Here is a 24188-nt window from a genome sequence, read left to right on the forward strand (position 1 = left end):
TGCCCAATCTAAGGGGCAGGTCAAGACTGTGTACTCTTTATACACACACACTGCATTCTTTATATACTACACTATGGTGCTGGCTATCCTTCGTGGGCTGACCACTCCCCCTCTAGTGTCTGGTCTTGCCTCTGATAGCTGGCCACACCCCCTCTGGTGGGCCCCTAGTGTTGCAGTCACCCAGTGGACCCTTCATGCCCCAGTCCGACACTGCTTCCAGGGACTGGGCGCTGGGGTCTGGCTCTGCTCCCTGGCCGAAAATAGTACAAGGGGATAGCAGCCAGATCCCGGGGCAGCAGTCCCTGCCCTGTTGCAAGTTGAAGCTATTGGAGCTCCAACTAGGGACTTAGCCTCCTGGGACCCCCAGGAGGCGCTGCACCTCCTGGACCTATATGCTTCCAGGAAGTTGCTTGTTAAGTGCCTCCGGCAGCCAGCGAAGCCTGGCTGCCGGAGGGTGAAGGGTCCAGGGCTGCTCCTGCAGCCCCAGCACAGGGTAAGTACTTTCTTTTTATTTTACACATATACATTTCATACATTTTAACACAGTTTAACTCTTGCATTCTCTGGCATTTAGTTCGATTCTGGGCAATAAATCAGGTTCTATAGTGTAAATTACTTGCATACAGATGTTTTGTGATAGCTAGTGGAAGTCATAAGTACACTTTTTAAAAGATGGAAGGAATCTGCAGTCAGTAATGAGGAGATGGAAGGAATCTGTAAGCAGTAATGAGGAGATGGAAGGAATCTGTAAGCAGTAATGAGGAGATGGAAGGAATCTGTAAGCAGTAATGAGGAGATGGAAGGAATCTGCAGTCAGTAATGAGGAGATGGAAGGAATCTGCAGTCAGTAATGAGGAGATGGAAGGAATCTGCAGGCAGTAATGAGGAGATGGAAGGAATCTGCAGGCAGTAATGAGGAGATGGAAGGAATCTGTAAGCAGTAATGAGGAGATGGAAGGAATCTGTAAGCAGTAATGAGGAGATAGAAGGAATCTGTAAGCAGTAATGAGGAGATGGAAGGAATCTGTAAGCAGTAATGAGATGGAAGGAATCTGTAAGCAGTAATGAGGAGATGGAAGGAATCTGTAAGCAGTAATGAGGAGATGGAAGGAATCTGTAAGCAGTAATGAGGAGATGGAAGGAATCTGTAAGCAGTAATGAGGAGATGGAAGGAATCTGTAAGCAGTAATGAGGAGATGGAAGGAATCTGTAAGCAGTAATGAGGAGATGGAAGGAATCTGCAGGCAGTAATGAGGAGATGGAAGGAATCTAAGCAGTAATGAGGAGATGGAAGGAATCTGTAAGCAGTAATGAGGAGATGGAAGGAATCTGCAGGCAGTAATGAGGAGATGGAAGGAATCTGCAGGCAGTAATGAGGAGATGGAAGGAATCTGTAAGCAGTAATGAGGAGATGGAAGGAATCTGTAAGCAGTAATGAGGAGATGGAAGGAATCTGTAAGCAGTAATGAGGAGATGGAAGGAATCTGTAAGCAGTAATGAGGAAATGGAAGGAATCTGTAAGCAGTAATGAGGAGATGGAAGGAATCTGTAAGCAGTAATGAGGAGATGGAAGGAATCTGTAAGCAGTAATGAGGAGATGGAAGGAATCTGTAAGCAGTAATGAGGAGATGGAAGGAATCTGTAAGCAGTAATGAGGAGATGGAAGGAAACTGCAGGCAGTAATGAGGAGATAGAAGGAATCTGTAAGCAGTAATGAGGAGATGGAAGGAATCTGTAAGCAGTAATGAGGAGATGGAAGGAATCTGTAAGCAGTAATGAGGAGATGGAAGGAATCTGCAGGCAGTAATGAGGAGATGGAAGGAATCTGTAAGCAGTAATGAGGAGATGGAAGGAATCTGCAGGCAGTAATGAGGAGATGGAAGGAATCTGTAAGCAGTAATGAGGAGATGGAAGGAATCTGTAAGCAGTAATGAGGAGATGGAAGGAATCTGTAAGCAGTAATAAGGAGATGGAAGGAATCTGCAGGCAGTAATGAGGAGATGGAAGGAATCTGTAAGCAGTAATGAGGAGATGGAAGGAATCTGCAGGCAGTAATGAGGAGATGGAAGGAATCTGTAAGCAGTAATGAGGAGATGGAAGGAATCTGTAAGCAGTAATGAGGAGATAGAAGGAATCTGTAAGCAGTAATGAGGAGATGGAAGGAATCTGCAGGCAGTAATGAGGAGATGGAAGGAATCTGTAAGCAGTAATGAGGAGATGGAAGGAATCTGTAAGCAGTAATGAGGAGATAGAAGGAATCTGTAAGCAGTAATGAGGAGATGGAAGGAATCTGCAGGCAGTAATGAGGAGATGGAAGGAATCTGTAAGCAGTAATGAGGAGATGGAAGGAATCTGTAAGCAGTAATGAGGAGATAGAAGGAATCTGTAAGCAGTAATGAGGAGATGGAAGGAATCTGTAAGCAGTAATGAGGAGATGGAAGGAATCTGCAGGCAGTAATGAGGAGATGGAAGGAATCTGCAGGCAGTAATGAGCAGATGGAAGGAATCTGTAAGCAGTAATGAGGAGATGGAAGGAATCTGCAGGCAGTAATGAGGAGATGGAAGGAATCTGTAAGCAGTAATGAGGAGATGGAAGGAATCTGCAGGCAGTAATGAGGAGATGGAAGGAATCTGCAGGCAGTAATGAGGAGATGGAAGGAATCTGTAAGCAGTAATGAGGAGATGGAAGGAATCTGCAGGCAGTAATGAGGAGATGGAAGGAATCTGTAAGCAGTAATGAGGAGATGGAAGGAATCTGTAAGCAGTAATGAGGAGATGGAAGGAATCTGCAGGCAGTAATGAGGAGATGGAAGGAATCTGCAGGCAGTAATGAGGAGATGGAAGGAATCTGTAAGCAGTAATGAGGAGATGGAAGGAATCTGCAGGCAGTAATGAGGAGATGGAAGGAATCTGTAAGCAGTAATGAGGAGATGGAAGGAATCTGCAGGCAGTAATGAGGAGATGGAAGGAATCTGTAAGCAGTAATGAGGAGATGGAAGGAATCTGTAAGTAGTAATGAGGAGATGGAAGGAATCTGCAGGCAGTAATGAGGAGATGGAAGGAATCTGCAGGCAGTAATGAGGAGATGGAAGGAATCTGTAAGCAGTAATGAGGAGATGGAAGGAATCTGTAAGCAGTAATGAGGAGATGGAAGGAATCTGTAAGCAGTAATGAGGAGATGGAAGGAATCTGCAGGCAGTAATGAGCAGATGGAAGGAATCTGTAAGCAGTAATGAGGAGATGGAAGGAATCTGCAGGCAGTAATGAGGAGATGGAAGGAATCTGTAAGCAGTAATGAGGAGATGGAAGGAATCTGCAGGCAGTAATGAGGAGATGGAAGGAATCTGCAGGCAGTAATGAGGAGATGGAAGGAATCTGTAAGCAGTAATGAGGAGATGGAAGGAATCTGCAGGCAGTAATGAGGAGATGGAAGGAATCTGTAAGCAGTAATGAGGAGATGGAAGGAATCTGTAAGCAGTAATGAGGAGATGGAAGGAATCTGCAGGCAGTAATGAGGAGATGGAAGGAATCTGCAGGCAGTAATGAGGAGATGGAAGGAATCTGTAAGCAGTAATGAGGAGATAGAAGGAATCTGCAGGCAGTAATGAGGAGATGGAAGGAATCTGTAAGCAGTAATGAGGAGATGGAAGGAATCTGCAGGCAGTAATGAGGAGATGGAAGGAATCTGTAAGCAGTAATGAGGAGATGGAAGGAATCTGTAAGTAGTAATGAGGAGATGGAAGGAATCTGCAGGCAGTAATGAGGAGATGGAAGGAATCTGCAGGCAGTAATGAGGAGATGGAAGGAATCTGTAAGCAGTAATGAGGAGATGGAAGGAATCTGTAAGCAGTAATGAGGAGATGGAAGGAATCTGCAGGCAGTAATGAGGAGATGGAAGGAATCTGTAAGCAGTAATGAGGAGATGGAAGGAATCTGTAAGCAGTAATGAGGAGATGGAAGGAATCTGCAGGCAGTAATGAGGAGATGGAAGGAATCTAAGCAGTAATGAGGAGATGGAAGGAATCTGCAAGCAGTAATGAGGAGATGGAAGGAATCTGCAGGCAGTAATGAGGAGATGGAAGGAATCTGCAGGCAGTAATGAGGAGATGGAAGGAATCTGTAAGCAGTAATGAGGAGATGGAAGGAATCTGTAAGCAGTAATGAGGAGATGGAAGGAATCTGTAAGCAGTAATGAGGAGATGGAAGGAATCTGTAAGCAGTAATGAGGAGATGGAAGGAATCTGTAAGCAGTAATGAGGAGATGGAAGGAATCTGTAAGCAGTAATGAGGAGATGGAAGGAATCTGTAAGCAGTAATGAGGAGATGGAAGGAATCTGTAAGCAGTAATGAGGAGATGGAAGGAAACTGCAGGCAGTAATGAGGAGATAGAAGGAATCTGTAAGCAGTAATGAGGAGATGGAAGGAATCTGTAAGCAGTAATGAGGAGATGGAAGGAATCTGTAAGCAGTAATGAGGAGATGGAAGGAATCTGTAAGCAGTAATGAGGAGATGGAAGGAATCTGCAGGCAGTAATGAGGAGATGGAAGGAATCTGTAAGCAGTAATGAGGAGATGGAAGGAATCTGCAGGCAGTAATGAGGAGATGGAAGGAATCTGTAAGCAGTAATGAGGAGATGGAAGGAATCTGTAAGCAGTAAGGAGGAGATGGAAGGAATCTGTAAGCAGTAATGAGGAGATGGAAGGAATCTGTAAGCAGTAATGAGGAGATGGAAGGAATCTGCAGGCAGTAATGAGGAGATGGAAGGAATCTGCAGGCAGTAATGAGCAGATGGAAGGAATCTGTAAGCAGTAATGAGGAGATGGAAGGAATCTGCAGGCAGTAATGAGGAGATGGAAGGAATCTGTAAGCAGTAATGAGGAGATGGAAGGAATCTGCAGGCAGTAATGAGGAGATGGAAGGAATCTGCAGGCAGTAATGAGGAGATGGAAGGAATCTGTAAGCAGTAATGAGGAGATGGAAGGAATCTGCAGGCAGTAATGAGGAGATGGAAGGAATCTGTAAGCAGTAATGAGGAGATGGAAGGAATCTGTAAGCAGTAATGAGGAGATGGAAGGAATCTGCAGGCAGTAATGAGGAGATGGAAGGAATCTGCAGGCAGTAATGAGGAGATGGAAGGAATCTGTAAGCAGTAATGAGGAGATGGAAGGAATCTGCAGGCAGTAATGAGGAGATGGAAGGAATCTGTAAGCAGTAATGAGGAGATGGAAGGAATCTGCAGGCAGTAATGAGGAGATGGAAGGAATCTGTAAGCAGTAATGAGGAGATGGAAGGAATCTGTAAGTAGTAATGAGGAGATGGAAGGAATCTGCAGGCAGTAATGAGGAGATGGAAGGAATCTGCAGGCAGTAATGAGGAGATGGAAGGAATCTGTAAGCAGTAATGAGGAGATGGAAGGAATCTGTAAGCAGTAATGAGGAGATGGAAGGAATCTGTAAGCAGTAATGAGGAGATGGAAGGAATCTGCAGGCAGTAATGAGCAGATGGAAGGAATCTGTAAGCAGTAATGAGGAGATGGAAGGAATCTGCAGGCAGTAATGAGGAGATGGAAGGAATCTGTAAGCAGTAATGAGGAGATGGAAGGAATCTGCAGGCAGTAATGAGGAGATGGAAGGAATCTGCAGGCAGTAATGAGGAGATGGAAGGAATCTGTAAGCAGTAATGAGGAGATGGAAGGAATCTGCAGGCAGTAATGAGGAGATGGAAGGAATCTGTAAGCAGTAATGAGGAGATGGAAGGAATCTGTAAGCAGTAATGAGGAGATGGAAGGAATCTGCAGGCAGTAATGAGGAGATGGAAGGAATCTGCAGGCAGTAATGAGGAGATGGAAGGAATCTGTAAGCAGTAATGAGGAGATAGAAGGAATCTGCAGGCAGTAATGAGGAGATGGAAGGAATCTGTAAGCAGTAATGAGGAGATGGAAGGAATCTGCAGGCAGTAATGAGGAGATGGAAGGAATCTGTAAGCAGTAATGAGGAGATGGAAGGAATCTGTAAGTAGTAATGAGGAGATGGAAGGAATCTGCAGGCAGTAATGAGGAGATGGAAGGAATCTGCAGGCAGTAATGAGGAGATGGAAGGAATCTGTAAGCAGTAATGAGGAGATGGAAGGAATCTGTAAGCAGTAATGAGGAGATGGAAGGAATCTGCAGGCAGTAATGAGGAGATGGAAGGAATCTGTAAGCAGTAATGAGGAGATGGAAGGAATCTGTAAGCAGTAATGAGGAGATGGAAGGAATCTGCAGGCAGTAATGAGGAGATGGAAGGAATCTAAGCAGTAATGAGGAGATGGAAGGAATCTGCAAGCAGTAATGAGGAGATGGAAGGAATCTGCAGGCAGTAATGAGGAGATGGAAGGAATCTGCAGGCAGTAATGAGGAGATGGAAGGAATCTGTAAGCAGTAATGAGGAGATGGAAGGAATCTGTAAGCAGTAATGAGGAGATGGAAGGAATCTGTAAGCAGTAATGAGGAGATGGAAGGAATCTGTAAGCAGTAATGAGGAGATGGAAGGAATCTGTAAGCAGTAATGAGGAGATGGAAGGAATCTGTAAGCAGTAATGAGGAGATGGAAGGAATCTGTAAGCAGTAATGAGGAGATGGAAGGAATCTGTAAGCAGTAATGAGGAGATGGAAGGAAACTGCAGGCAGTAATGAGGAGATAGAAGGAATCTGTAAGCAGTAATGAGGAGATGGAAGGAATCTGTAAGCAGTAATGAGGAGATGGAAGGAATCTGTAAGCAGTAATGAGGAGATGGAAGGAATCTGTAAGCAGTAATGAGGAGATGGAAGGAATCTGCAGGCAGTAATGAGGAGATGGAAGGAATCTGTAAGCAGTAATGAGGAGATGGAAGGAATCTGCAGGCAGTAATGAGGAGATGGAAGGAATCTGTAAGCAGTAATGAGGAGATGGAAGGAATCTGTAAGCAGTAAGGAGGAGATGGAAGGAATCTGTAAGCAGTAATGAGGAGATAGAAGGAATCTGTAAGCAGTAATAAGGAGATGGAAGGAATCTGCAGGCAGTAATGAGGAGATGGAAGGAATCTGTAAGCAGTAATGAGGAGATGGAAGGAATCTGCAGGCAGTAATGAGGAGATGGAAGGAATCTGTAAGCAGTAATGAGGAGATGGAAGGAATCTGTAAGCAGTAATGAGGAGATAGAAGGAATCTGTAAGCAGTAATGAGGAGATGGAAGGAATCTGTAAGCAGTAATGAGGAGATGGAAGGAATCTGCAGGCAGTAATGAGGAGATGGAAGGAATCTGTAAGCAGTAATGAGGAGATGGAAGGAATCTGTAAGCAGTAATGAGGAGATGGAAGGAATCTGCAGGCAGTAATGAGGAGATGGAAGGAATCTGCAGGCAGTAATGAGGAGATGGAAGGAATCTGTAAGCAGTAATGAGGAGATAGAAGGAATCTGCAGGCAGTAATGAGGAGATGGAAGGAATCTGTAAGCAGTAATGAGGAGATGGAAGGAATCTGCAGGCAGTAATGAGGAGATGGAAGGAATCTGTAAGCAGTAATGAGGAGATGGAAGGAATCTGTAAGTAGTAATGAGGAGATGGAAGGAATCTGCAGGCAGTAATGAGGAGATGGAAGGAATCTGCAGGCAGTAATGAGGAGATGGAAGGAATCTGTAAGCAGTAATGAGGAGATGGAAGGAATCTGTAAGCAGTAATGAGGAGATGGAAGGAATCTGCAGGCAGTAATGAGGAGATGGAAGGAATCTGTAAGCAGTAATGAGGAGATGGAAGGAATCTGTAAGCAGTAATGAGGAGATGGAAGGAATCTGCAGGCAGTAATGAGGAGATGGAAGGAATCTAAGCAGTAATGAGGAGATGGAAGGAATCTGCAAGCAGTAATGAGGAGATGGAAGGAATCTGCAGGCAGTAATGAGGAGATGGAAGGAATCTGCAGGCAGTAATGAGGAGATGGAAGGAATCTGTAAGCAGTAATGAGGAGATGGAAGGAATCTGTAAGCAGTAATGAGGAGATGGAAGGAATCTGTAAGCAGTAATGAGGAGATGGAAGGAATCTGTAAGCAGTAATGAGGAGATGGAAGGAATCTGTAAGCAGTAATGAGGAGATGGAAGGAATCTGTAAGCAGTAATGAGGAGATGGAAGGAATCTGTAAGCAGTAATGAGGAGATGGAAGGAATCTGTAAGCAGTAATGAGGAGATGGAAGGAAACTGCAGGCAGTAATGAGGAGATAGAAGGAATCTGTAAGCAGTAATGAGGAGATGGAAGGAATCTGTAAGCAGTAATGAGGAGATGGAAGGAATCTGTAAGCAGTAATGAGGAGATGGAAGGAATCTGTAAGCAGTAATGAGGAGATGGAAGGAATCTGCAGGCAGTAATGAGGAGATGGAAGGAATCTGTAAGCAGTAATGAGGAGATGGAAGGAATCTGCAGGCAGTAATGAGGAGATGGAAGGAATCTGTAAGCAGTAATGAGGAGATGGAAGGAATCTGTAAGCAGTAAGGAGGAGATGGAAGGAATCTGTAAGCAGTAATGAGGAGATAGAAGGAATCTGTAAGCAGTAATAAGGAGATGGAAGGAATCTGCAGGCAGTAATGAGGAGATGGAAGGAATCTGTAAGCAGTAATGAGGAGATGGAAGGAATCTGCAGGCAGTAATGAGGAGATGGAAGGAATCTGTAAGCAGTAATGAGGAGATGGAAGGAATCTGTAAGCAGTAATGAGGAGATAGAAGGAATCTGTAAGCAGTAATGAGGAGATGGAAGGAATCTGCAGGCAGTAATGAGGAGATGGAAGGAATCTGTAAGCAGTAATGAGGAGATGGAAGGAATCTGTAAGCAGTAATGAGGAGATAGAAGGAATCTGTAAGCAGTAATGAGGAGATGGAAGGAATCTGCAGGCAGTAATGAGGAGATGGAAGGAATCTGTAAGCAGTAATGAGGAGATGGAAGGAATCTGTAAGCAGTAATGAGGAGATGGAAGGAATCTGCAGGCAGTAATGAGGAGATGGAAGGAATCTGTAAGCAGTAATGAGGAGATGGAAGGAATCTGTAAGCAGTAATGAGGAGATGGAAGGAATCTGTAAGCAGTAATGAGGAGATGGAAGGAATCTGTAAGCAGTAATGAGGAGATGGAAGGAATCTGTAAGCAGTAATGAGGAGATGGAAGGAATCTGTAAGCAGTAGTGAGGAGATAGAAGGAATCTGTAAGCAGTAATGAGGAGATAGAAGGAATCTGTAAGCAGTAATGAGGAGATGGAAGGAATCTGTAAGCAGTAATGAGGAGATGGAAGGAATCTGTAAGCAGTAATGAGGAGATGGAAGGAATCTGTAAGCAGTAATGAGGAGATGGAAGGAATCTGTAAGCAGTAATGAGGAGATGGAAGGAATCTGTAAGCAGTAATGAGGAGATGGAAGGAATCTGCAGGCAGTAATGAGGAGATGGAAGGAATCTGTAAGCAGTAATGAGGAGATGGAAGGAATCTGTAAGCAGTAAGGAGGAGATGGAAGGAATCTGTAAGCAGTAATGAGGAGATAGAAGGAATCTGTAAGCAGTAATAAGGAGATGGAAGGAATCTGCAGGCAGTAATGAGGAGATGGAAGGAATCTGTAAGCAGTAATGAGGAGATGGAAGGAATCTGCAGGCAGTAATGAGGAGATGGAAGGAATCTGTAAGCAGTAATGAGGAGATGGAAGGAATCTGTAAGCAGTAATGAGGAGATAGAAGGAATCTGTAAGCAGTAATGAGGAGATAGAAGGAATCTGTAAGCAGTAATAAGGAGATGGAAGGAATCTGCAGGCAGTAATGAGGAGATGGAAGGAATCTGTAAGCAGTAATGAGGAGATGGAAGGAATCTGCAGGCAGTAATGAGGAGATGGAAGGAATCTGTAAGCAGTAATGAGGAGATGGAAGGAATCTGTAAGCAGTAATGAGGAGATAGAAGGAATCTGTAAGCAGTAATGAGGAGATGGAAGGAATCTGCAGGCAGTAATGAGGAGATGGAAGGAATCTGTAAGCAGTAATGAGGAGATGGAAGGAATCTGTAAGCAGTAATGAGGAGATAGAAGGAATCTGTAAGCAGTAATGAGGAGATGGAAGGAATCTGCAGGCAGTAATGAGGAGATGGAAGGAATCTGTAAGCAGTAATGAGGAGATGGAAGGAATCTGTAAGCAGTAATGAGGAGATGGAAGGAATCTGCAGGCAGTAATGAGGAGATGGAAGGAATCTGTAAGCAGTAATGAGGAGATGGAAGGAATCTGTAAGCAGTAATGAGGAGATGGAAGGAATCTGTAAGCAGTAATGAGGAGATGGAAGGAATCTGTAAGCAGTAATGAGGAGATGGAAGGAATCTGTAAGCAGTAGTGAGGAGATAGAAGGAATCTGTAAGCAGTAATGAGGAGATAGAAGGAATCTGTAAGCAGTAATGAGGAGATGGAAGGAATCTGTAAGCAGTAATGAGATGGAAGGAATCTGCAGGCAGTAATGAGGAGATAGAAGGAATCTGTAAGCAGTAATGAGGAGATGGAAGGAATCTGTAAGCAGTAATGAGGAGATGGAAGGAATCTGTAAGCAGTAATGAGGAGATGGAAGGAATCTGTAAGCAGTAATGAGGAGATGGAAGGAATCTGTAAGCAGTAATGAGGAAATGGAAGGAATCTGCAGGCAGTAATGAGGAGATGGAAGGAATCTGTAAGCAGTAATGAGGAGATGGAAGGAATCTGCAGGCAGTAATGAGGAGATGGAAGGAATCTGTAAGCAGTAATGAGGAGATGGAAGGAATCTGTAAGCAGTAATGAGGAGATGGAAGGAATCTGTAAGCAGTAATGAGGAGATGGAAGGAATCTGTAAGCAGTAATGAGGAGATGGAAGGAATCTGCAGGCAGTAATGAGGAAATGGAAGGAATCTGTAAGCAGTAATGAGGAGATGGAAGGAATCTGTAAGCAGTAATGAGGAGATGGAAGGAATCTGTAAGCAGTAATGAGGAGATGGAAGGAATCTGTAAGCAGTAATGAGGAGATGGAAGGAATCTGCAGGCAGTAATGAGGAGATGGAAGGAATCTGTAAGCAGTAATGAGATGGAAGGAATCTGTAAGCAGTAATGAGGAGATGGAAGGAATCTGTAAGCAGTAATGAGGAGATGGAAGGAATCTGTAAGCAGTAATGAGGAGATGGAAGGATTCTGTAAGCAGTAGTGAGGAGATGGAAGGAATCTGTAAGCAGTAGTGAGGAGATGGAAGGAATCTGTAAGCAGTAATGAGGAGATGGAAGGATTCTGTAAGCAGTAGTGAGGAGATGGAAGGAATCTGTAAGCAGTAGTGAGGAGATGGAAGGAATCTGTAAGCAGTAATGAGGAGATGGAAGGAATCTGCAGGCAGTAATGCGGAGATGGAAGGAATCTGCAGGCAGTAATGAGGAGATGGAAGGAATCTGTAGGCAGTAGTGAGGAGATGGAAGGAATATTGTCACGGAATTGCAGAGATGACTGCTAACCGGTATTGGCGCAAATGTACAGGGAGGCGCGAAGTCTAACGTACCCTCGGTATTCACCAGGGACCCCCGCAAGGGAGTTTGGGCTTAGCTGCAGAGGGTATGCAGGTCGCAGATCTCCAAGAGAGTCACCGGTGTAGCGACAGTAGTAGACAAGCGTAGTCAGGCAGTCCAGGTCAGAGCCAACTGAGCGGTGCAGTACACAGGGAGGATCCAGAGAGAAGTCAGGTCAAGCCAAATAGTCAAACCAGATGGGCAGCGAGGTACCAAAACGAAACATAGGAGAATAGTAAAAGGAAGCTGAGTCAGAACCGAAGAACACTGGATCAGAAGTTCAGGAAGTGCTGGAGCAGGAGTGAACCAATACTCTGGCACTAGACATGTGTCAGAGGGTGCTTTATATATCATAAGGTGCATCTTGATTGGGTTAGGGAGATTTTGGTGGTTAGACATGCTGACTGCCAGCAGGTGATTGGAGATAGCGTCCCGCTGCTAGGCAACGGGACATGGCGGCTGAGAAGGTGCTTTGTCTCCTGCACCAAGTGTCAGTGCGGAAACGGCGCCTGACAGTACCCCCCTCCTCTGAAGAAGAGGAGTTGGAAATCTATAGTGTTATTTGTTGCATGTTATTATTCAAATATGTTTATTGCTGTTTTGTGCTACCATTTTGTTAAATAAACTTATTTGTTTTATTTTGGATGTTTGCCTCTGTGATTTTGAACCTTGGGTAGGTACTGGGTAGGCCAGCTGTGCGGCGCAGAAGATTACGTTAAACCCGGGATCCTCAGATTTGGTGGCAGCAGTGGGATCACCCAGTCTTGGGCAGGCGAGCCGGGTAGAGCTGCAGGGGATCACACACGAGGTGTGGTCCAGGGCTCTGTGAATATCCAAAGCACCAACACTACAGTCTGTGGCATAGTTGCTTGGGTACCAGTAACCAGTATTTGGGTGCTGCAAAAAGATCCAATAGCAACAAGGGTACTGGCTCAGGGACGGTGCGTTCACCCTTTGGGCAGTACAGAATAGTGGGCCGTGTCCCACAAGGAGGATCACAGACAGGTGACCTTGGCATTAAGCTAGGATTACGGTCCGCCTAGATGCGAGATAAGTGTAGCACTTGGGTGCAATCCAGGGCGAGAAAAGTACTGGCACGGTGAGGGTGCAAATGCCTAATGGCAGTACTGAGTGTGGGACCGTGTGCCCAGGTAAAAGACACGGGGCCTAGAGTGGTAAAGGTGATCCATCTAGGTGCAGGGTTGGCTAGGGTTGCTACACCCTGCAACTCGGAGTGAGAGTGCTCCTGTAAGTAAAGGACTGAGTAAAGTGCCGGCCAGGTGTTCGCCAGGGAGTAACAGTGGCCCCCGGGAACTACCAAGTATTAGCGGAGTGAGACCAGGAGCGCACAGTGAAGTTGCCCCGGCAGGGACAGAACCCCGCCATGGAGCATCCAACACAGGGGCTCCAAGGAGGCACAAATGAAGGCTATTGAGTAGGGTCCGCATGCCCTCTCAGAGGTACTAAGTGAAGTGAGAGCAGGACCTTGCCGCAGATACTGTTCAAGGCCTGGAAGCCCTTGGAGCAGATTGGGAGTAGTGGGTCCCAGCCCCACTGTGTATGAGAGTGGGCAGGAGCCCCACTAAGGAAGTGTAGCGCCTGCAGTACGTTGGAGCTACGGTCCAACTACAGAGCTGCCTGGCAATGGGTAAGTGCACCAAGCCAGCAGTGTGAGATTTTGGGCCAAGACCTTGAGATTTGGGAGTGAGTAGTGGGTCTCAGACACACAGATTACGCAGTGGTGAGTCGTAACCCCACAGCGAGTAGAGTGGGTCTCAGCCCCAAAGAGTACGCTGCAGTGGGTTGTAGCCCCACAGCGAGTAGAGTGGGTCCCAGCCCCACAGGGTATGCTGCAGTGGGGCATAGCCCAGATGCGAGTAGAGTGGGTCCCAGCCCCACAGCGAGTAGAGTGGGTCCCAGCCCCACCATAAAGATGGCCCCGAAAGATCCTTTAGAAAGGATGGACCGGGTGGCGTTAAGTAGCTGAATGTCAACTGCGTGGTGTTCCCTATTTGTATCAGGATCGTAGGGAAATCATACAGGATCTCAAACGTGATCAAGCAAACCCAGTCAAGGCTTTCAGCAACTACCGATGCTGGATTCAGAGGCCAGGTCCCAAGATGAGTCTCCTGGAGCAGCTGGATTGCTTGGAGGAGTGTTTTGAACTGGCACAAGAATAGGCATCACATTGTGGACAGCTCGATAGCCCAATCTGACAAGACCAGTGCCGACGGGTGGATGCCGAAAGGCACCGCCTACAGTAGCTTCTTCCACTAGCTGAAAAAGCGATCACCCAGCCTATGGCGATCATCATCCGGGGAAATTACTCCCCATCCAGCAGCTGATGTTATGGGGTCAGCTACAGTGAGACACCTTGCTCCCCAGCCAACCCGGCTGGGGAAGGACAGCGTCAAAGTGTATGATGGGAAGGACGCAGCTAAGGAGGAGAGTCTGCAACCAGCTAAACCGCTAGCTATGTTGGGGAATGCCGACCTCGAACAGGTAGATGCTAAGAAGAACTGCTTGCAACCCCTTCTATCCTCAATGGGGGAAGGTCACAGCAAAACTCTGTGACCAGCCTGAGCTGCCTATCACGGAGATCTGCGTTCATCATCTGGAGGTAGGGCCGTGGATTTGCATTATCTCCAGTTGTTTTACTTTGCTTCTATCAAGAATTTATGCAGTACGCGCAAAAGGAGTTGAAAGCTCCGGTTTTATATCTGTTTATGGTACCATAGGTACCCTTTTAATAAATGGTATTGCACAATGTTTGTTCCATTTTCATTCATGTGTGGTGCTGGATTTCGATAAAAGCAAGCTTCACGAGTCTTCAGTTACATTTGATGTGCCTGATTTCGAGAGAAATTTTGTAAGCATATTCCCTTAGAAGAGTCTCTTCACGTGGTGGATTGAAGTTAAGACTCTCATTGCATTCACTTGGGAAAGGACTCCCCCATTGTTTTGATAGCATTTGCACATGTACTACTGTACTACTCTATGGGGCATATTCAATTAGCTTTCGGATTCGCGGTAACGCGCGTTACCGCGAAAAGTGCGCGTTCTTGCGGGTATTACGGTACCGCATTAACGCGGATTTTCGTACGCAACCCTATGGGCTGCGAACGAAAATCCATGTTATTGCGGTAACGTGTATTACGTTTCGCGGCTGTTCCAGCGCGATCCCGCGAATCCCAAAGCTAATTGAATATGCCCCTATGTATGGTTCATTTATTTTAGACCATCTATTGATATTCTGTTTGAGACCCCGTGAGCGCTCTAAGGTATCTGATTTTGTGAGCAGTGAGAAGCCCCTAGGTAACCCAACTCTTGTTCCAGATTATTTTGGATGTTTTGGGAAGGAGGACTCGAGCCAGGATTTTTTGGATGGCATTCTGCTGGGATGGGACTGCTGAATGTTTTAACTTTAAACAGTGGAGACATGGCTTTTGAGGGGGGAGAGCTGAATACAGGACCTTTAGGTCTCTTTACTCCTCTGCAGCCAACCAGGATATATTGGGTGGGAAGGGCCAGTGGAGAATGCTGTGCATTAACCCAGCTTCCCCATATAGATTTGCTGGGGGTTGTGAGTTCTGTGGACACAGACCAGTGGAAAAAGAAATGGTGCTTTTGGAGTTTGCCCCAGTGTTGCTCAGTGACTGCATTGCCTGAGACTTGTGTAGTGCCATTGGACATATTGACATGTACTGTTTCACTTGTTATGTCTGTTCCCCACTATGTCCCCCCCCTCCCACCTTTTATTCTGTACCCCTCTACCCTTTACTCTTAAAACCTTGATAAAAATTATTACTGAGAAAAAAAAGACTAAAGAATATCTGAAAAAAAGTTCAAATTTCCCTTTCTTGGGTGGCAACGCAGTCAAAATTATTTTTCAATAAATCTTGCAGGAAATGTCATTTCAAAGTGGGGGATAGGGTATGGCTTTCCACAAAAAACATTCAGCTGAAGCAGCCTTCTAATAAATTTGGGCCCAAATTCACTGGTTCGCTTGAGATTACCAGAAGGATAAATCAATAAATTTTCAATTGGATTTTTCTCCTTCTTTAAGGATACCCAGTAAAGTTCAGCTACCCCAGGATTAGTAGATGGACAAGTTGAGTTTGAAATAGAGAAAATCCTGGATTTAAGAAGGTCCAGAAACATGTCCATTATCTGGTCCATTGGAAAGTTTATGGCCCAGAAGAAAGATCCTGGGTTCCAAACAGAGACCTTCATGCTAAGAAGTTGGTAGATGATGTCCTTTAACCCCTCTGCAAGTGGGGTGGGGGGTACTGTGAAGGAATATGGTGATTACTGCAGCATGCCAGAGTAGTTGCCTAGCAACAGTAGCATGCGTCCTTTGTCAGGCAACAGCGGATTGCATCCCGATGTACCAAGTGAATGGTGATAACCACCGCATACCAGACCTGTTACCAGTGTCCTTTGTCTGTCAGGTGACAGTAGAGTGGGCCCTATGCGATGGTCCCCGCTGCATGTCTGATCAGTTACTAGCATTTCTCCTTATTAAGTGGAACTATATGGAACAGTCTCATGTATGTGCAGGATGTCCGCACTACGCTCTGGACTAGTTGCCCAGCAATAGTGGTGTCCTTTCCTCCCACGCAGTCGGCACCTCATTCATTCAGCTGGTTGCTATGTAAATAACAACCAGCGCCTCTTCAGCTCTCAGTCTGGCAGCATTAGCTGTGCAATCACTTGCTGAACTCATGCAGCTAATTATCATTCAATATCTTATTGTTTCTGCTGGCTTTATAAACCCCTTCATTACCATACCAATGCTGGTGATAGTTCCTGCTTGAGTTAGTGTGCCTTGTATCCTGACCTACTCTCAGTGTTTGACTCGGATTGTTTAAAGTATACTCTGTCTTCTCCTGCTCCTGACCTCAGTTTGTTAAACGGATTTGCATATATATATATATATATCTACCTGCCTTTACCCCTGACTTGTTTAAAGGAACCGCTGTCCTCTCCTGCTCCTCACCTTGGCTTGAATATTACTCTGCATTAACCTGTGCCAGTCTGATTGTCAGTTTACTCTGCAGTTGCCATCTAGGTTGCTCACTATCTCCTGCCGTGTTCTGTCCACTCCACTGTTCATTAGTGAAGTAAAAAACTACTACTACTTGAGCTTAGGTCATGGGGGGAAACGAGTACTGTGGAACAGATATAGTTCCTCGGAAAGGGGGCTGTTAAAGGTGAACATCCTGCAAAACAGTTCTAGTGGTTGAGGTCCACATGCCATACTGCCCTTAAAAGATTTCTTATTGTTCTACTTTATTGTGATAATAGTATGCTTTTTATATTCTATACATTCACTACTATAACGTATGGCTTATTTGGCTGTCACAATGATATTTATTCAGTATAACAGTATAAAACAAAATATAAAACTATAACCGATTTTTAAACAGTATGCAAGAGTGAAGCAAACATTAAAGCTGTAATCATCAAACTGTGCCAACTGCAGATATCAAAACATAATCCTAAATTAATCTTTAGGGACCACCCTCCAACTGAGAAGAATTTAGAGCCTAACATGTCCTTCTTGGGGGAGTCTACCATCCCACAGATCCTTTTGAATGAATTCTGGCACTTTGGCCAGGGTGGAAAAGTGGACAGTGCTCTGGGATTAACCGAGGTACATAATGCTAAAACCACATCCACTGTGATCCTATTAGCCTAAAAAACCATAGGCAGTATCTTTACTGCTTTCCAATAGCATTGCAGAGTCATTCGTAGCTAGCAACAAGAGGTTGAATGTGTTTTTGTTTTACATGAAACTGCTGAAACAATGAAACCATATTTTTAGAGACTCTTTCTTCAGATTGAATATCAGTGACCTGCTCCTCCAAGTTGCCCAAATGACATGTCCATGAGTTTCTCCTTAAAAAAATATTTTACATTGTAAAATTGGCCTTATTTGCAAGGGATAATTTGTCTTTATATATTACACTATAGTGCTAGCCATGTGACTGTGGGCTGACCACTCCCCTTTTAGTGCCTGGTCACACACCCTATTCGTGGCCGCGCATACACTATGTCATGGGCCAATACCATTGCATTCCCTCAGTGGGCACTTCATGCCCCAGTCTGACACCAGGAAAGCGTGATCTTACTGTGCCCAGGCTAAAAACCCAAGTCAAGGTCAGAGACTGTTCTACTGTACGGCATCTGCTGTTACATTCTCTACAATTCCTCAGTCATCAAAGGAAAAAAATGGAAAGATTTATGATAAAAAGAAAAGAACTACTTAATAATTCTTATTGTATGAGATAAGGGTCATAGAGCTACCTCCATTCTTGTTGGTCTAACCTTCTACTCCATGTTACACTTGGTTGGAACAGATTGGATTTGGGCTGTGAGACTTGTGGTACAGTGACATTCTCTATAAGGTGACATATACCTGATGACTCTTATAGTTTGGATGACTCCAGTGTTTGCGGCCACAACAGGTCCAGTAGAATGAGACTGATCTCCCAGACCAGGCAGAAGTCCAGGATTTATCAGTGGTCGATGCAGATCACAGATCACTCGTACTGTAGAAATAAAGATCAGTTCCATGATACAGGACACATATCGTGCAGTAGACTAACAGCTAATGTGAAGGACAGGTAACGATCCATCATTCATTCCAGTCTGTCCATTCATGGTTTACTCTCAGCAGAGACCTTAGGGGGAAATTCAATTGCTGGCGATGTGGCTCGCGGACATTGAGCCACGCACATTGCCGGCAATTACAATAAAACTCTCTGCTCATTTTTACTCTCACCCCAATAATGCGCAGGAACTTTACAGAAAACTCCGCCACAAAAAGTGTCTCGGAACGTCCGTGAGACATCTCGCAGCTCATTGGATTCCCCCTTACTGTAAATGTAGCTCTAGCATCTCAAACATTAGACTAGTCGGGACAGTTTTCTCTCTAGATTCCACATCCTAAACACAGCGGATAACACTAGCAGTTTTCCACATTAGAACCCAAACATTTCATACTTTATACCAAAAACCCAAATCTGCTTGAAGTTCAGATCTTATGTCCCAGTTTCTACAACAAACTACAAGGAATTTACTTTTATTTTCTTCAACATTTCATCCCTAAGGTAACGACTCTGAGTATATATCTGTCCTAGAACAGCATCTAAGGTGATTTGTGTGCAGCTTTCCATGTAATAACTCGGCACAACACACTTTCAGGGAACCTTATCTTTAGTTACTGCCATGGTTGAACATTTCACACTTAGCACAGGGCTATGCAAGCTGAATACTGCACATTGCAGTCCCATCACATGAGCTGTACTCTTATATATGGGGTGACCTAACACCAAGCTTGGGGGGTGCACATGCAATGTGCATGGCTGCTTCTATTCAACTCATACCTAAGAGCAAATGCGTTTTTCGCTATCAAAACAAATGTTATTTTCTCTGTCAAGACAAATTGTTCACATTTGTTGTTTTTTTGCACATTTTGCTTCTGAGCTGGTTGGGTATAAGTATGTCTGACTTAAACCTGGCACACCTGTCCGTACGGGTAGAGTTGGACGCGTCTTGAGATGCTGCAGTCTCAGCATTTGGACGTAAACGCAATATTTTTATGTTTGTTTAATAAAGTTTATTTGTGAGCCATATGGCTCCACCTCAGCCTGAGCCCATAGTTCACTCCAGTCAGTCCACCTACTTCCATGCAGCTGCCTCTCTCAAACTACAGGGGACAACAGGACAGGGACCTCTGCCATCAAGAGATGAGGACTAAAACTCCATCAATGGGTGTGACTGGATCACGGTTAAATAACTTTTGGTAAAAATGTATTTAAAGCGAATAGCGCAGTGCACTTATTTATGTAATTGCATTTGCACTTATTTTTTGATATTGTTTATATTGTGGGATAGGTAATCGTTATTTCTGAGACCAGGGAAGAAATTCGTCTCTTGTCTAACTTTGCTATAGGAAATGCCTATTTCTGATGCATATATCTGACACAATGAGCCTGTGTTTACCAAGCCTTTGGTGTATTGTGGCTTGGGAAACTGTCTTGTTGTGAGTCCCTTTGTTGTTCTGTGTGAATATGAATTCCGAACGGTCTGATGAAAGGCCGTGTGTTAATTACATCTTTTGATGTGTGAGTTTTAACTTGGAGACAGGAAGGTTTAATTTAAAACGTGCTGCCACATTTCCTGCATCTCAAAGGTGCAGAAAATCACAGCAAGGGTTTTAAGAATATCCTGATGCTAAAAATAGCCTGTGTCTGAAAGGTATAAATGCTCTGACTTGTACACTGAAATGTATCATTCTTCCGACTCCATCTGACCTGACCACTGATACCCTAAATCAGTGGGACTGTCCTTGTCAGGACACTTGAGCAATAAAACATCACTCTGCTTCAAAGACCTGCCTGACAACATCTTCAATATTGCTGTTTCCTGTGATCTACAGATTAGACCCTAAAATCTAATCCGTTCTCCGGCTGTGTCTGCGGTTTGGACCCAAGCGTTCCCAGTACCATCGCCCTGCCTGCTACCTGTAGACCTGGTTAGTGTGATAGACCAGGGGGGGTCAATCCACAGCATCCCTGATCCATAGTAAGAGATCAGGAGGACCAGTCCGGGTACACCAGCAAGGAGACACACTAGCAGCGTCAGTGACCCAGAAGAAACCCGGTTCTGGGTGCCGGTATAGTAGCCCAGTGGTGGCAGCAGCTTAAGCCCCTCCTACTGCGGCAAGAGGGCGTTTTTTGGATAACGAAAGGGAACGGTGGCAAAGTAAGCCCAGCCGGTTCCTCGCAACTACAGACAGGGTGGCATAGGCGGTCCATCCTGTCACAATGGGCAAAACCCCTTTGTCCCCCATCATGATCATGTGGTGCTGTTCAACCTGTGTTCTAGACATATCACTTTCTACACTCACACTCAGAGTCTTCTTCTGGCAGTATCAGGTGAATTTCTTCTCTCTCACCGTTTCGTTTAAGTAGCCACGATTTGAAGAAACTCTCCAAACTTAGAACATCCCCCGGAGTGACACGGAACTCGATATCATATACATGGGAACCTGAGTGACACAGACCAGTGTAACTCACACAGCTATCAGAAGGCAGAAACAATGATATAATGAAGAGCTTCATACACTGGTCCAGATGTGTCCCAGGGCCAGGAGATGTGTCAGAGCTCTCACTGTCCTCCAGATCACATGAAATATGAAGAACTAGCAATCTACCCAATGTAGTCAGATCAGCTTCCTTCAAACCATCGTCAAGCTCGGAGGCAATCTCATGTCCCAGACGGGTGGACACAACGGTCACCTAGTGATAGAACAATAAATTAATGTAAAAAAAAAGCATCAGATTGTCATTGTATTCATACTTGTTTTGTTTAAATATTCTTGAGGTTTCCCATGATTTGTGAATGGACATTTAGTAATGACTGCCATACTGTCTGATGGCAAGAGATACGCCCAGTCTGCTCACTGCAGAATATTACTGCACAATGTCTGACTGCAGTGCTGTTACTTATATGGTATAAGATGATCACTCACACAGGCTTATATTAAAAACAATTTATATGTCAAGATGTGACAGAGTAGGATGCTGGGCTGTTAGAATAAAGGTTAAGGTCACCTGGCGACCTCCTCTCGACACTTCTGTAATATGCTGCAATGCAATTTCTTTAATGTTTCCATTTGGATCAAATGGTCACCCAGCCCTGCCTTTGCCCGAGCACTATGCCCAAGCTGACCGGTGCCAACCACTTCATACAGTTTGGTTACTGCTTCACTAGCAGAGTAGCGTACTGATAAGAGGCACCGGATGAAGAGTGACTATAGTGCTTTCTTCTACATGGTTATTCCTCTGCTGAGTCACTCTGTCAGTCTCTACATTGGCTGCCTGTATTTCAACGAATCCAATATAAAATTCTTCTACTAACATACAAGGCCATCAACAAAATTGCACCGACATACATTTCCTCACTGGTCTCGAAGTATCTCCCCACTCGACACCTCCGTTCTGCACAAGATCTACGTCTCTCCTCCACTCTCATCACATCCTCCCATTCTCGCTTACAGGATTTTTTCCGGGCTGCACCCACGTTGTGGAATTCCCTCCCACGCACAGTAAGACTTTCCTCTAGTCTTCAAACCTTCAAGCGTTCACTGAAAACTCACCTCTTCAGACAAGGTTATGATATTCCTCAACCACCATCTTAATTTCCCTAGATTACCCTATTACCATCCTCTACACAGCTAACGCAAGACAACAACCTTCTGACCAACATTGCCACATACATAGCCCACTCAATACATTTACCTTTGCATTCTAGCTGGTCCATTGTGCAATATGATGTAACACATGCCCTTGTGTTTCTAACTCCCATTGTCCTATAGATTGTAAGCTGTGAGCAGGGTTCTCTTATCTCTCTGTCTGTATGTATTACCCAGTATTGTCTTATTAATGTTTGTTCCCAATTGTAAAGCGCTACGGAATTTGCTGGCGCTATATAAATAAATGTTGATGATGATTGTGTAGAGGTGTGACTATAGTGCTTCCTTCTATAGGGTTGTGTAGAGGTGTGACTATAGTGCTTCCTTCTATAGGGTTGTGTAGAGGTGTGACTATAGTGCTTCCTTCTATAGGGTTGTGTAGAGGTGTGACTATAGTGCTTCCTTCTATAGGGTTGTGTAGAGGTGTGACTATAGTGCTTTCTGCTATAGGGTTGTTGTGAAGATACGAGGTTCCCAAATCACTCGGACACGGTATTAGAGGGAAAATAGAAGGATGATTTATTCTGCAGAACAGGATTAAATACAGCACGGCCCCCTAACGATAGCAGGTCCAACAAGTGAGGAAATCAGTTCAAATAAATCCAGTGGGATAGGTACAGCACAGTCCCCTTAACAGTAGCAGGTCCAACAAGTCCGGAAATCAGTTCAGATAAATTCAGTGAGATATGTTCCACAGCAACTCTCTAGCAGAGCATCACCTCTTGGCCAAAAGTTAATCACACACGTCTCCAGCTCTCCGGGTAGCCTCTTTTATCACCTCCCATCCCCCTTTGGGATCTGCCTGCCCAGGGGAGCTGCAAAAGGTCTTGATTGGTGGGCTGCTTACACTATCCAGCCCCCTCCCCTACCTCCCTAGGTGTCTTCCCACAGATGACCCCTGCTGGGTCAGGCTCCTGGCTGTCTGTAGAGCTCACTAGTGGACAGTGGGGAGCAAACAGAAATAACAATGGTAGCTTAATTCACTTAACTCCTGAGTGTTCCCTGTGGAGGGGGAATTTAACCCCTGAAGTACTTTTCCAATGAGATGTTATAGTTACATCACTGATCCTTCCTGATAACAACATGGCTGAAAAGTGCAGTTCAGGTGTGGAGTAGATTAAGGGGTTGTAACACCATACAACATGCCTGTTATTTTACAGTTGTGTAGAGGTGACTATAGTGCTTCCTTCTATAGGGTTGTGTAGAGGTGTGACTATAGTGCTGTCTTCTATAGGGTTGTGTAGAGGTGTGACTATAGTGCGTTCTTCTATGGTGTTGTGTAGAGGTGTGACTATAGTGCTGTCTTCTACATGGTTGTGTAGAGGTGACTATAGTGCTGTCTTCTATGGTGTTGTGTAGAGGTGTGACTATAGTGCTGTCTTCTACATGGTTGTGTAGAGGTGTGACTATAGTGCTGTCTTCTATGGTGTTGTGTAGAGGTGTGACTATAGTGCTTCCTTCTATAGGGTTGTGTAGAGGTGTGACTATAGTGCTTCCTTCTATAGGGTTGTGTAGAGGTGTGACTATAGTGCTTCCTTCTATAGGGTTGTGTAGAGGTGTGACTATAGTGCTTCCTTCTATAGGGTTGTGTAGAGGTGTGACTATAGTGCTTCCTTCTATGGTGTCGTGTAGAGGTGTGACTATAGTGCTTCCTTCTATAGGGTTGTGTAGTGGTGTGACTATAGTGCGTTCTTCTATAGGGTTGTGTAGAGGTGTGACGATAGTGCGTTCTTCTATAGGGTTGTGTAGAGGTGTGACTATAGTGCTGTCTTCTACATGGTTGTGTAGAGGTGTGACTATAGTGCTTCCTTCTATAGGGTTGTGTAGAGGTGTGACTATAGTGCTTCCTTCTATAGGGTTGTGTAGAGGTGTGACGATAGTGCTTCCTTCTATAGGGTTGTGTAGAGGTGTGACTATAGTGCTTCCTTCTATGGTGTTGTGTAGAGGTGTGACGATAGTGCTTCCTTCTATAGGGTTGTGTAGAGGTGTGACTATAGTGCTTCCTTCTATGGTGTCGTGTAGTGGTGTGACTATAAGGCTTTGTTCTACATGGTTGTGCACTTTTATTAATACATAATAAACATTGTTCTGTTACGGGAGTACCAGTTAGTAGGGATAAGAGTGCAGATCTGGCCCGGTAATGGCTATCTGATCTGGTGCTAACCTGAGACCCAATAGCACAACTCAAGTTCCTAAAAATTAGTTTTAATGTCTGGTGCCACCTGCTGGAGGGTTATTCTACGCAACATATTGTCAGTCTAAGTTTACAAATGTAATAGTAATTGTTTCCTCTCTACCTTCCAGAACACAGTGCCTGATATCTCCAGTGTCTCTTTCCACAGTGCTTGACTTTGACCCCACTCCCACTCTAGATTCCTGTCACCCTG

The 24188-nt window shown here is 44.8% G+C and overlaps 1 protein-coding gene across 9 annotated transcripts in view; it reads right to left on the reverse strand.

Annotated features, from left to right (window-relative positions):
- The window catches only part of M1AP (meiosis 1 associated protein), a 65659-nt gene that overhangs the window by 31551 nt on the left and 9920 nt on the right, over nucleotides 1-24188 (reverse strand). For 8 of the 9 annotated variants that reach the window (XR_012678059.1, XM_075178565.1, XM_075178599.1 and 5 more), the window contains 3 exons: nucleotides 20671-20845; nucleotides 20455-20595; nucleotides 17959-18091 (listed from right to left, as the gene is read on the reverse strand). Coding sequence is in view for 8 of the 9 variants with exons in the window: in XM_075178565.1 (XP_075034666.1) it covers nucleotides 17959-18091; nucleotides 20455-20595; nucleotides 20671-20845 (449 nt within the window). In the remaining variant the exon portion in view is untranslated. The remainder of the gene's footprint in view (nucleotides 1-17958; nucleotides 18092-20454; nucleotides 20596-20670; nucleotides 20846-24188) is intronic. The other variant, XM_075178546.1, reaches the window with a different exon arrangement.

Source organism: Mixophyes fleayi, chromosome 1 (assembly GCF_038048845.1).
Source record: "Mixophyes fleayi isolate aMixFle1 chromosome 1, aMixFle1.hap1, whole genome shotgun sequence".
NCBI classification, from domain to species: Eukaryota; Metazoa; Chordata; class Amphibia; order Anura; family Limnodynastidae; genus Mixophyes; species Mixophyes fleayi.